We start from the raw sequence: 14519 nt of genomic DNA on the forward strand, positions 1-14519 counted from the left end.
GTGTGTGCCTGCAGTACAACTGAATTTTAAGTGCATGGGTGAGGAGACAAGCAACCCAGTTCACATTGGGTTGCCCTGTAACAGGTTCACATTCGCTAGTTGTTCTTATTATTTTCTCTGAGCAAAATTCTAAAACTTATTTTGCAAAATTTGAAAAAAAAAAAAAAAAAAAAAATTATTGACGCTTTTGTGTGTGCCTGCAGTACAACTGAATTTTAAGTGCATGGGTGAGGAGACAAGCAACCCAGTTCACATTGGGTTGCCCTGTAACAGGTTCACATTCGTGAAACATCCTAGATGTTTCCTTCCAAATTCCCCGGCTTCCTCATACATCCAGGCAATGTGCTATGGCTTCTGCCTTCTATTTAAGGTACTTACATTGAGTTTTTATATAGTTTATATAGTAGGATGGGTCTCTAAATACAACTTCAGCTTCCAAGGGAGGAAGGAGGAGAGGGGTTTCGAAAAACACCTCCATTATGATTTCCAGTTTCTCCCTACATCCTATTCAATAGATTGAAGCACTTGGTCACTTAACTGGCAGTGACTTCCTCCTTCCTTCTCAAATCAGGTCTCCTAGTGTTCAAGAGTTTACGAGCACTTAGGAGGTCCTTGATGTTGTAGGGAGTCCAGAGGGTTTACTTAGTGGTCCTCTTCAGAGGGAAACACACAGGCTCAGTGCCGGAGGGTGCTCTGTCTTTTTAAAGATCCTGTTTACTAAGGTAGGAGGCAATTTTCTTAAAGTTGTTCAAAGTTCTGCTCTGTCAAAGATAAATGTCTCCCAACTGAGCCTTTTTGCTTGCATTTTGCCCAAGGCCTTTTTCCCTCAGCCTTCATTGTTAGTCCACAGAAAGCCAGAGAGGATGGTAAAGATTCACTTCACTAATTCATAACCAATTAAGAAGCTTTGTTTGAACCTGCCAGAAGGTGGTATTGGGAGTGAATTTGGAGCCTCCTCCCACCCTTGCACTCCAGGGAATTGAAAGACTTACTTCAACCGGTTAGAAAACAGAATTTTGAAGCTAATGGTGGAAAACATTCTAATTTGAGCATAGCTGGTAGAATGGCACATACACTATGCTTTATTATCAGAACAAGTGTTCGCTTTCTGTTCTGTAGCAGTGGGTTAAGCCCACATATGTTTAAGTGTTTATTTCACATCTAACTTTTGTTTGTTTTAATCTGCACATGGTAGCTGATCTAGGATGTACAAATGTGAAGCACATTTTTTTTTCTTTTTTTTTGTGAGGATGGTGAAATAGCTTTTTTATTTGCTTGAATCTTGGTCTAACGGTTATTTTTCTCTCCTTAGGATGCTGTCTCAGTGTTATCCAGAATTGTGTCCTGAAGATGTGATTCTGATAGTTCGCTGGGATTGGAAGTCCTCAGAGGTAGGAACCCCTGGTTTGTTGCAGTTCACTGCAAAAGAAAATGCTTTTGATTTCTAATAGAAGGGAAATTAGCTTGGCTGTGGGCTACATAAAAAAACAAAAACAAACTTCTTAAAGTCAGCAAAAGTTTTGTTTTGAGTGGAAATTAAAGTTCTCAGATTGTGAAGAAAAGAGTTTGTTTTTTAATGTAGGAAGGCCTTAAATGGCATATCTTAAGATTCTACTTTTATAATAAGATGACAGAGACCTTTTATTTTATGTAATTTTAATTTGATTTTTGTGATCTCAGAATTGAACTGCATACTCCAACAGAAACCAAAATTACCAGCTTTCCATTTGGATATTTTTTAAACCTGGTTCAATGTTAAGAGAGTAGCTGTCAATTTCTAGATCAAATTGTTGGACTGCCACCGTACAAAAATCTTCCAAGACACCATGAACAGCTTTGGTGAGGTTACATGGCACACACCTAGCAAACCTCACTTTGCTATTCATGGTCACACTCCCATTTCTGAAGCTAAGTATTTCCAGTTGCTTAAATCCTGTAAGATTGGATTGTAGATATGGGACCAGCTGCAAAATAAAAAAAATGGTTTTCTCTTAACTGTGTTCTAAGTGCTCAGCTGCTGCTAATTCTGTTTAGACTCCCTTTTCATTATCTGAAGCATAAATTACAGTTCCTTTTTTATTATTTTTGTTTTTGTGTTTGGATTTATACTGAACCCAGACACCACTATTTAATGATTTATTTGCAGTAATTATTGCCCACACTTCCACCTTTCTATCTGTGTATTAAGATAAATAGGCAGTGATTTTCTTCATGATGAATTATGAGGACAGAGGATTAAAAAAAAAAATTCCAGGCCAAAACTATCAGCAAAGCAGGAGTGCCAAATTCAGTTATTGAAATGAAATTCAGGTAAATAAAAACAAGGTTTGAGCTGGGCCCAGGAGCAGACTGACCTACCTGCATGTAAATGGAACATCTGTTTGAAGCCCATCAATTTAAAATCAACAACAGCTTAAACATCAGCTTGTCTGTTAGTTTCATGGGTGAAGCAAATGCAGTGCAGTGGAAAGAGCAGGCACCAGGCAATCAGGAGACAGGTGTCAGTTCTGGAACGGTTCCTAACTAGCTGTGTGACCTTCATCAAGCTACTTAACCACTGCACTGGACCACAGTGCCCTTACCTGAAATGGTGAGGGAGAAGAAAAAGGATTTCCTTAAGAATGCTTTCCAGGGCCTTCCCCGGAGGCGCCAACAGGTTAGGATGCAACCCTGCAAACAAGCAGCTACCCCTTCCGTGTGAGTTCGATCCCCGCCCTCGAGGGGCGTGGCACATGGCATGGCAGACCTCTCTTGACCCTCCCGCTGCTCCCCTCAGCAGTGTACTCTGTCTCTGGTGAATATTCTCACTCCTTGCAACTCTGGCCTGTACCTCAGCTCTGTATGAATAAATAAATACATCTTTAAAAAAAATGTTTTCCAAACTAATTTCTTAATATCAAAAGTATGCCCCAGAGAAGCAGGGCTTGAGGTTCCTACACCTGTCTCTCAGCCACAGTCATTCTTGAGAGATTTTTTTTCAAAATATTTGGAACTCTATGATACTTGCCTTGTTCTTGGCCCTGAAAGTGATCCCTCATCCACACCCCAACCTCTGCACCCAGAGAGCAACACACACAGGTTGCGATGGCCTGCACAGCAGGCTTGACCTTGATCTGATTTGTCTTTGGTCCCTCTGCAGCAGAATTTTGACTTGACCCTCTTCTACATTCTGACTCTTTTCCCAACCTAATTATGAAAATAAAATGTTATTTTATACAAAGTGTAGAACTTCTTATTCTAAATTGATTTCTCCTGGAAATGGAATCATTCTACTTAATGGGGCTCGCTCTTTGTGTTTTAGCATTGCTTTGACCTATGGTGGAAATTCCTAGTTTTCCCTTAAAGTGCTGACAACTGTTTCCAAATCCATTCTCCTCTTTTTCATGGGAAAAAGGCTGCCTAGAGACCATACTTCCCAGCCTCCCTTGCAAGAGGCTATGTGATTAGGTCCCACAAATGGAATGGAAGAGAAGTGGTAACTTTCTACCCTTTAGGAAATGGTTTGCTCTGGGTCCTCTCTCTCTCCTTATCACAAGTGGAAACATGATGGACCAGTAACCCAGTTTTAACTGTGTGCATGAACAAACACTGTTGCAGTTGGCAGAGTTTTAAAATGAACGAAATGTTGGTCCCTGGATGACATTGTCAACAGAACTGTGGCATCCACCAAGTGAAAGAGAAATAAACTTGTGTCACATTTCAATTAATATAGCCTTGATCTTTTCTTCATGGCAGCCAGCATGCACCCTAATTCATATGCCTAACCAGGTGCCCTAGGACTCTGTGGGGTAACTGTGGAGTAACTGTGTCCCAGTATTTACTCATCTTATTATGAAGGTGGGGAAATTACACAGAGGATTCCTTTAAAGTTCACTTAAAATTGGCTTTTATGTGATTTTAATCTACACAATGATTAAACTCATGAGGCTTACAAATTATTTTTGTTATTTTCAGAAATTCTGCAATCGATGTGACATGCATTGTGTACTTAACTTTAGCTGCTCATGACTATCTAGATGTATCTCATAGTTTGGTATTGTACGCTAATTTCCTTTTGTACATAGAGAAACATACCACCTGTGAGTTTTGGGAATGTTTTATTATCAAAAATATATGCCATCACCTGCTTATTTTGTTAGTGATCAGTGATAAGCCATTTAGCTTTGAATAAAAAGTGTCTTTACAACTTGAATTCTCAGACTATCTGTGCTGGACTATTCTAGTTGAATTATTTTTTCAGATAATTGGGAAATAGCCTGGGGCAATATAATTTAGGAAAAGCTTCATATATTTCTTTTAAATTCTAAGTTCAGCACTTAAGTGACTATGTGTTATTATTGGAAAAAACTAGATTAGGGAAAATTATAATAAAAAGATATAAAGGAAGTTTGTTCTCAGAATCTGCCTTTTGAGTCCAGCATTGAATTCACTTAGCTATTGGATCTGAACCATCTCAACACTCTAGATGAATGCCTTCAGCAATAGTTCTTTCTTTTGATCTGCATTGCTTCAGATACCCAGTGACTTTATTAGAAAATAACAATGAAAAACAAGAGACACACAATGAATTGTAAATAGTGCCCATGCACCAGCTGTGTGAATCATTGCTCCAGATCTTGGTACTCTAGAGAGCTCTTGTTGAACAAGTTGTTGGAGAAGGACATGCTAGACTGAAGAACACCACTGTTTCTTGACCCTTGTCAGCTAGTAGTGATGTATTGTGCAGTGGGGACAGGAGTGATATTCTTCCAGAAAGTGGAATTATATCCACTGACTGCTGGAATCTCATAGGAGACATGAGAATTAGGTAGATCCAGCACATCTAAATCTTGACTCCCTGTACTTAACCTGCTGTCTTCTGTAGATGTAGATGAATGTGACATTTCTGGAGTTGACTAACTGATGGCAAAAAAGTCATCAATCAGAAAGGTTAGTCATAGGACTGGTATTGTCTGGTTAAATGAACATTATGTTTATGGCACTTTGATCAGTCACTAAGAAAGGTACACTTTCTGAGAAGACAGGGCTATAGCAGGTGGAGTTCAAATACTGCCTGAGGAGTCAACTCCTGAGATCAACTGATTTTTGTCCTATCATTTTGCCAAAGAATAGAGGCATTAAAAAAACAACAAAGTTTTATATATACAAAAAATATTTTTTTGCATTGATTATTTTAATGTTGCACTTAAAAAAAAAAAGAAATTGGTAAAGAAAGAGTAGGCATAGTAAAAGAGAAGATGGATTTCTGTATCTATCTACCCTGGGTTAAATACTTCTGGAGAGATGATACTAAAAGAACATGAAGAACACTTTCATCAGGCTATTTATCCACATTATACCTAATGTCCTTGAAATTCTGGAATTACCACAGAACAAAACTCAATACACCTGTTATCAGGTGGTAAAAACTGACCTGGTCACAGTTGGGCCAAGCCACAGATGACATTGAAATAGGTTTGGATCCCATATGCTTCAACCTGGAACTCCCAGAAAATTAGTTCAGAATTGTGACCCAGAAATTTTATTCCTCTCCCATTATGCACGCCAGCCTTTTATGTAATTATAATTTTTTGTGATCCCAGTTATCACATTTTGGTAGTTTCACCACTTACAGCTTAAACTATGCCTTTCCAAAATTGGATAATGTGACAGACTATCTTACCAATTTGCAAAACAATGTTTAAAGAATAAAGGGGACACAGGTAATTTGAACTTTATATTGATCATGCAACTTGCTAAATGTTTGATGAAATTTAAACGTTTTGTCACTTTTACATGATTATACCTTGATAATTTCTATTATCACATTGCTTTGATTTTTGTGGTAAGTACATATTGAGCTATTGAAGTCCACTCCTTTTTTGGTACAAAATTGAAATCAATAAATAGTTATGAACTAAGAAAGTGGTTATATGAAACTTTCAGATAAAGAGATTGGTGGGTTATTAAAATATTCCAATAAACCTAAATCCAGAGTCACTGACAATATTTAAGGCATTAGGTAGATCAAAACAGGGAGCTTTCTGTGATTACTTCAGTGGCATTTTGGCAAATACGTGGGAAAGCTGTGTTGAAATACAAATGCTAAGCATGATGAATGGACTGTCTGGAGACAGATATAATCTTTGGACTCTCGGTGAGCTAATTTACTAGAGCGCAATCACCAAACTGAAACTCCAAGTGATAAACAGCTTTGAAAGGTGGAATCATATTAGTTTTATTAGTTTCTTAAAATAAAACTGGCCTCCTGGTACTTCAGAGAAGCACCCTCTTTTCCCTCATCTGGAGAGGGTGCCTAGGTGTGTTTACTCATAATTCATTCAACTATCAGAAATAATGTTTGCTAACATTCAAGATTATGCTGGATACACACATGTGGCTATATTCAATCTCCACTGTGATAGGCTGAATATTTGCATCCTTCTCAAATTCTTACACAGAAGCCCTAATGTCTAATGTGACAACATGTGGAGGTAGGGTCGCTGGGAGGCCAGGAGTTCATGAGGATGGAATCCTCATGAGCAGAATTAGTGACTTTATAGAAAGGGACATGAGAGAAACGATCTCTCTCTTTGTCCTATGAGGATACAAGAATGCATCTGTTTGCCAACCAGGAAAAGGGCCCTTGATGATTTGACCTGAGACTTACCAGTATCCAGAACGATGAGAAATACATTTTTATTGTTTTAGCCACCTATGCTATAACATTTTGTTATAGTAGCCTGAGTGGACTAAGACTTTACAGAAAGATCTGGGGTGAGTAAATTGAAAGACTTCAAGTGCTATGACAGATGTGATTTGACTTTTTTGTCATGGAGAAATGTATTTGAACCCATGTTCCTATCATATGAGCTCTGTGCTCTTCCAGATGATTAATGTTGGGGAAGAAGCACAATTATTGATGTGCTTCTGGGTCAGAATCTCATTACTCATGTATTTCTTACTATATAGACTTTGGCTAAATTAAAACAATATCGCACTATATTGCCAACCAATAAAAATGAATTTCTAACTTTTTTCCTCTATGGCACCTTAATATTAATCATTAATGTTCACAATAAAGCTAACCAAGTTATTTCACCCATAAAACACTTGAATGATTAAATATGAGATCACTGGAAAAAACACAGGATTCTCATGATAACATACACTAAAAATTATTCACTATTTATCTGAAATTTATGTGTATGGTTTTGCTGAATCTAGCAGATCTATTTAAATTTTATTCTACAAGATTCCTTCTATGTGTCTTAGCTTGACATTAAAACGAGTGAGGCTGGCCCTCCCTGGTGGCGCAGTGGGTTAAAGCACTGCACTGAGAAGCTAAAGCCACTTCCACATGAGTTCGATTCCTGCCTGCCTGGGAGGTGACCACATGGTGTGGCAGACCTCTCCTGACCCTCCCGCTGCTCCCCTCAGCAGTGTACTTTGTAGATCTGCCTGTTCTGCTCCCCACTCTGTCTCTGGTGAAGCCTCTCACCGCCCCTGAGCCTCTGACCTGTACCCCAGTTCTGTATGTACAAATAAATAAATCTTTAAAAACAAAACAAACAAACAAACAAAACGAGTGAGGCTAATAAAATACATAGAAAAAAACATAGGCAAAACACTCCATGACATAGACTTTAGAGATATCTTTGTGGATTCACCAACAACAGTAAAGAAGCAAAGAAGAATTTAAATAACTGGGGTCATATTAAACTATAAAATCTTTTGCACAGAGCAAAGAAACTGTAACTAAAACCAAAAGACACCATACTGAATGTGAGAAAATATTTGCCCATCACATATTCAACAAAGGGCTATTCTCCAAGATTTACAAAGAATGTATAACTCAACCAAAGGAAACAAAAAGCCCATCACAAACTGGGTAGGAGAGTTAAAAAGCTACTTGTTCAAAGAAGATAAGCAGATGGGCAACAGACACATGAAAAAATGCTCATCATCACTTATCCTGAGGGGAATGCAAATCAAAACTAGAATGTAAGAATGGTGTGACTCCAAAAGGCCAGAAGCAACAAGTACTGGCAAGGGTGTGAAGAAAAAGTTTCTCTATTAATTACACTGTTGGGAATGCAGGCTGTTCTAGTCCCTGTGGAATAAAGCACGGGAATTCCTCAAAATATTAAAAATAGATTTATGATATGATCCAGCAATTCCACTCCTAGGTATCTGTCCAAAAGATGCATAAATACTAATTTAAAGGCAATACATGCACTCCTATGTTCATTGTAGCATTATTTGCAATAGCCAAGTTAATGGAAACAACCTAAATACCCAAAGACAGATAAGTAGATTTAGGAACATGCTGTATAAATGTATAATGGAATACTAAATATTTATAAAAGAGATAAACTCTTGCCATTTTGGATGGCAAAATATTAGATGGGTTCACTGACATGTGGTATATTGAGAAAAAAAATGAAAGATCGGACAAAACAAAACAATAAACCCTAGAAATCTGATTGTATAATGAAGTCTACCAGTGGAGGAAAATGGAGGGGAGGAGCCACAGTGGGAGGGGGCACAATGGACTGTGATGGAGGACACCTTGGTGGTGGGTGTGGTGTGGTGTGGTAACATATACCTGAAAGATGTGCATCTAGACCTCTCAATCATACACTGTGTTGTAAAACCATGTGCTCTCAAAACAAAAAACAGAACAGCAGCAAACAAACCCTCTCCAATGAAACAACGAAAACTTTCTTTGAAATAAAAATATCATCCAAACCTTAACACTACTTAAAATGTGTTTAATTTTTTTCATCAGATTCTTACAGAAAAAATTAGAAATAGCAATAGCACAGATCATTTAACATTAAGTTATTTACACTGCATTGGGAAGTCAAGCACTAAAAGCCAAGGCCATTTATTTCATTATGAGGCTTACAAAATAAAGAAATGCAAAATAACTAGATTTTTAACTGCTATGCTAGAGTGTGTGCAGGTTTCTGTGAAGGTACAGGGCATGTTTATATAAATTGTAAATGTGATAGGCCGTGAAATGTACTAACCCTAAGTACAGTGAGTCCTCCGTTAACATTGTAGAGAGGCTCTTGGAAATGCAGCTTGAGTAAAACTTATAATTATGTACACTACAACATTGTTTCTGATTTTTTCTCATCTGTGTTATAATGAAAAATGCTAAATAAAATTACATTGTTTAAGGACTTGTCATACAGGAAATCAGACTCAGGTGAAGCCAAAGTGAGAAAAGTCAGTAGTGGTTAAAGATGAACACAGTGGAGATAGCCACATAGAAAATGAGCAAGGTATGAGGGAATGTTCAGATGAAAGTGTAGTTTAAATACCTATAGAAAAGGTCAGAAATACATACACACTGAATCATAAAGATCATGAACATCAAGAGCTCATCTATTTTGTTTAAAAAATAGGTCTTGCGGTGATTCAGATTCCCCAGGTACAATAGGTGACCAGACAAGACTGGGTTTGTCACAGAGATGGAACGCTTGTGTCACCAAGTCCTCTGCCATTGCACTCAGTTTTTCAAAACTTGACATAGCTGCTAGAGAAGTGCTGTACAAGAAAGACAAGAAAATCCACAGAGAAAAGACCTCAGATCTAGGGGCCCGGGAATCCAACTTAGGGCAAAGGCCAAGGATTGGAATTAGAAGGATGACAGCAAAGGGAGACTGTAAGTGACAGCTGTTCTCATGACTCAGACATTAGCAGTCCAGAGAGAAAGAGGTCTCTGAAACTTGGAAATGATAGCGTACCTAGTGTGAAATACTGGAAATTTCAATGGGAAATTTGAGAAGGATGGGAAATAGGGGCAATGAAAATTTAGTGAATAATAGTTTTTAAAAAAGCAAAGAGAACAGCTCCAGGAACACAGAGCAGGTAGGTCAGCTGTCAATATATAATGCAAACCCTGGATACTGATTTAACAGTGATCAGTGTTTTCGGAGGCCGATGGCAGTAGAGTCACAATATAAGAACCACAGACCTTTATTTATAATAATAGAAAGTCAATACATGCGAGGTAAAACTGGCAAATCAACAATGTTATTTAGAAACTAGAAGAAACTGAATTAAGAGTCTAGTTGTGCAAGTGACCCCTGCTTTGTGGGGAGATGAGCGATGGCGAAAGACTGTGTTTGTCAGGCCACGGCAGTAACCTCAAATGCTCTGGTTGTAGACAATTGCATATTCAAATGCAGTTATAAGAAACAATAGAGAATGGGATCCGTGAAAATGGTAGAGTCCGAAATTCCAAAAGTGAAGCTGTCTTTTGTTTAGAAGTTGCAGCTAGTAAGTAGTTGTGATAAATAAGAAACACAGAGCTGGTCTCTGCATGTGATTCCTGATACAGAGCTCCTAAATTTCTCTTGCAATTTCCTGCCTGATAGCATCTTTGTACTAGCGAGGTGGTTCTTGGTGACCTTTTCCCCTTTTATCCATTTCCCATTCTCTGAGGAGGGGAGAGGCACTGGACAGTGAGTTAATTGATTATGCCAATGAAGTGTCCATATAAATCCCTGAACTATGGGCCTGCAGAGTTGCTGGCTTGGTAGTGGCATATTCTACACGCATAGGAGCAAAGTTCTTGCTTCACACTTCTCTCTTTGTATCTTCCATAAAGCTATTCATCTGTATGTGCTATTATATTCTTTAAGATAAGATAGTGTAAGTGTTTTCTTGAGTTTTATGAGCCAATTATGGAACCTGAAGAAGGAGCTATGAGAATGCCTAATTTATTTTTTTATTAATTTTAATATCTTTTAATGAAAAGTACATATTTAAGATAGTTAAGCTGTAAGATATTATTTGACATATATAGACATGGCAAGATAACTACTACATATCATCTTCCCATGCGGTTACCTTTTTCTTTTTATTCTGGTGATGAGCTTCTGAAATCTATTCTCAATAAATTTCCAGTATTCAAAATGAGGTTTCAAGAATAATCACTGTGTTGTATATTAGATATCAATGTAACTGTAACTTTACACCCATTAACCAACATCCTATTCACCTGCTCCCTGGCTCTGTAAACACCATTCTACTCTCTACTTCGATATACCTAACAGTTTTTGATTCCACATACAAGTGAAATCATGCAGCAGTTTTCTTTCTGTGGCTGCTTTGTTTCACTTAGCATGTTCTCCTGGTTCATTCATGGTTTGGGACCTTGATTTTTAAAGCTGAATAATGTCCTATTTTATATATCTATCACATATATGCACTAATGTAGGTGCATATAAATTCACAATCGTTATATATCCCATGTTGAATTCACCCCTTTTTTATCATAAGGAAATAACCCTGTTTGTACCTAGAGATAGAAATAATTTTTCTTTCTTTTTTTTTTAAACTTAAAGCATGCTTTGCTTGATAATATCATAGTCATTCCAATTTTCTCTTCATTACCATTAACATAGAATATTTCTAATCTTTTCACTTTTAGTCTACACACACATATATATGTATATATTATATACATTATATATTATATACATATATATATACACACATACACACACACACACACACACACACCACTTGGCTAAATATTATAATAACTGATGAGAAATTTAATTCCTAAACTTGTGGGACTTCACTGTGTTTTCTTACTACTTTATTTATATATTTCTGTCAAGTAATGCCTTGTCTTGGAATTTCAGGAGGTGGAATTGATTGTGGGCTGGAGGCAACTCTTATTTATTTGGCGTCTTTTATGTTCTAGGTATTGTGCAGGGATATTTAAAAATAATTCCCCATCTGCTCTAAGTCATTTTATAAGCTTCCTACTGACTATAATCTGCACTTGCTGCTTAAGGTGAATTATTTGAGTTTTTGAGTTATCTGTCTAATTATGTCTTCTTAAGTGATTAAAGGTGATTAAGAGGTAAATCAAGGCTAAAAAGATGAGTATCTTCTCCATCAGTGGTTATCATTAAAATAAAATATGTGTGTCTATGTATTTTAATATGATGAATCCCTTTCCTGAAATTACCAATAAAGGGGAATTTCTCCCCCCAGTTTTGTTTAATATCCTTTCTCCTCACTAAACAAAAATGCTGAATCTGTGAAATCTTATTGGATTTAAACTCTGATTCATATAATATGAAAACTACAAAGCTCAGAATTGCTTTGCACCTGATTACTTTCTCTCTTTATTCTGAGTAACATGATCTTTAACAGGTTTCAATTTAGCATTAGCCCTATTTAAGGAAAGAGTGAGTATGCTTTTGGAAAAAGAGTCTATGTCTTTCTCTGGTTCATCAGTATTCTTAATAAAATTTGTGATTGTCTTTTCAGAAGATATTAATATTCTAGGGCAAATGAAGTAAATGTGACTTGGGTATAATAGTGAGTGATGGTGCAGCTTTAATCACATGGTCCTAGGTCTGGTTTGTATAGGTTCTAAACGATTTATCCTAAGATTACTGGAAAGGTTATGTGTTTCAGTTCTGAGTTATAAGGTAAAATGATCAATATATTTTCCCATTAATAATATCATATGGGTCAGAGGAGATAATGAAGATTAAGATTAAACAAAATGTATCTTTGGGTCTGTGAAGGCACACAAAACATGCCATGGAGTTTCCTTCAATATGATTATTGATGATCCTCACCTCCTGTGATTCCTCATCCTCTGTAGCCCCGCCCACATTGCTTACGGCTGATTTCCTATGGAAGTGATTAAAAGGCTCTAGTACCCAATTTTAGTAGAGGGGGAGGATTCCCACATATCACTAAACAAATCTCTGACACCAGCTGGTGTCCTCCAATTCAACTCAATTCGGGCACTATCATTTTGGAGGGAACATTAAATTGTATTAAGGGTTTAGGCTGAAAGACTGCCCTCCACTTCAGATGCTAATTACAAGCCCAGGTGGTTACTTGTGTTTCTTCCTGCCAGGCTGCAAATTGGGTATTCTGACAGCTTTCTTCTTGGTTCAATTAATTCCCTAGAGTGAATTTTAGATGCTGGTTGCCATTTTAGATTGTTACCAGCACTTCTGATCTACTGATTATAAACCAGATGTTCCCACAACTTCCCTCTTTGGGTTGAATTTTCTGTAGCAGCTCAGAGATCTCAGGAAACCCATTTATTCACCAAAATACTACTGTATTATAAAAAATATTAAAAAAAAATTATGAAGGGCCAGTTGAGGAGATCCTGAGCATGAGGTCCTGAACAAAGGATCATCTGTCCTCGTGGAGTTGGGAGCCCTGCAATGTGACACATGGAGGTATTCTGATTCCCCTTCTAGAAGCTCTCTGAGCCTCTTTCTTTTTGGGTTTTCTATAGAATTTTTGTAATACGAACTCTGCTGATTAAATCGTTGGCCATTGGTGACTCTAGTCCCTTTCTCCTGCCAGAATATCAGGATGTGACTGAAAGTTCCACAATCTATTTCATGTTTGGTTCTTCTGGTGACCAGCCTCATTGTTAGCTACTTTCCAAAGTCCCCTTATTATAACTAACCCAGTCATGGGGAAGGGCATTTGTTATGGATAACAATACTCCATTTTACTTCTAAGGGTGTGAACAGGAAGCAAAAATTATAATAAAGGTTGCTCCCATTGCTGTAATTGCTTAAGAAATTATAAGGATTTTGGGAACTCTGGGTCAGGAACCATAGATAAAGACTAATGGTCATTAAATAACCAAATAAATGTTTCTTTTAAATCATAATATAGCAATGGTACCTAATTCTGAGGCTAGGTCAAAAAAGAACTTGACTTCTTTTTACGTTGCTCTCTTGCCTCAATTATTCTGGAAGGAATTAGCTGCCAATTTATGTGGGCACTCAAGCAGTCATGTGGACAGACCCCTAAGAGGAAGAACTGGGGACTTTTGTAGCCATTTTTGCCAGAGATATAAATCACCACAGAAATTGGTCAATTCCATCAAGTCCCTAGAGGATTATGGTTTCATTTGATCCCACAGTAGCAACTCATGAGGGTCTCTGAGCCTGAACCATCCAGTTAAGTACAGACTTCAAATTTACTGAAGCCAGGAGAGATAATAAACCCTTGCTTTTGCATTAAGCCACTAAATTGTAGAATGATTTTCTATGCAGCAGTGGTAACAAATATACATATAAACCATTGAGGATCTGGCATAGTGGGATTTTAGTTCTGTTAGTCTCTGACTCTAATTTTTATTAGAATACTACAGAGAGTCTGAATTTTTGTTTCAGATAGTTAATTTAAAACATATGCTTTGTTTTACATAATATACTAATACATTACATAATAATATAATATATTTTACATAATATACTAATATATTACATAATAATACATATATTTTACATAAAATATGCTGAAGGTAATATTTGTGTTCTCTATGCAATAGGGATATTAGTTGCCAATCTATTAATAAGAAAGCTTTTAGAAATGGATGTGAATTGGTTTTTATGGTAAGAAGCAGAAGCGTGTGTAGATGAATAGGACTTGCCATATTTGAATATTATATTTAATTCAGCCTTTACTTCATTCATTCATCATTTAACAAATACTTATTGCATATTAATGTGTGCCAG

The 14519-nt window shown here is 37.0% G+C and overlaps 1 protein-coding gene across 1 annotated transcript in view; it reads right to left on the reverse strand.

Moving 5' to 3' along the window:
- Positions 1-1712: 1712 nt before the first annotated feature.
- Positions 1713-14519, reverse strand: part of IMPG1 (interphotoreceptor matrix proteoglycan 1) — a 67505-nt gene continuing 54698 nt past the window's right edge. Inside the window, 2 exon segments of the mRNA XM_004695962.1 lie at positions 1713-1964; positions 4590-4665. Coding sequence (XP_004696019.1) covers positions 1713-1964; positions 4590-4665 — 328 coding nt within the window.

Source organism: Condylura cristata, unplaced genomic scaffold (genome assembly GCF_000260355.1).
Source record: "Condylura cristata isolate star-nosed mole 26May11 unplaced genomic scaffold, ConCri1.0 scaffold00001, whole genome shotgun sequence".
NCBI lineage: Eukaryota > Metazoa > Chordata > Mammalia > Eulipotyphla > Talpidae > Condylura > Condylura cristata.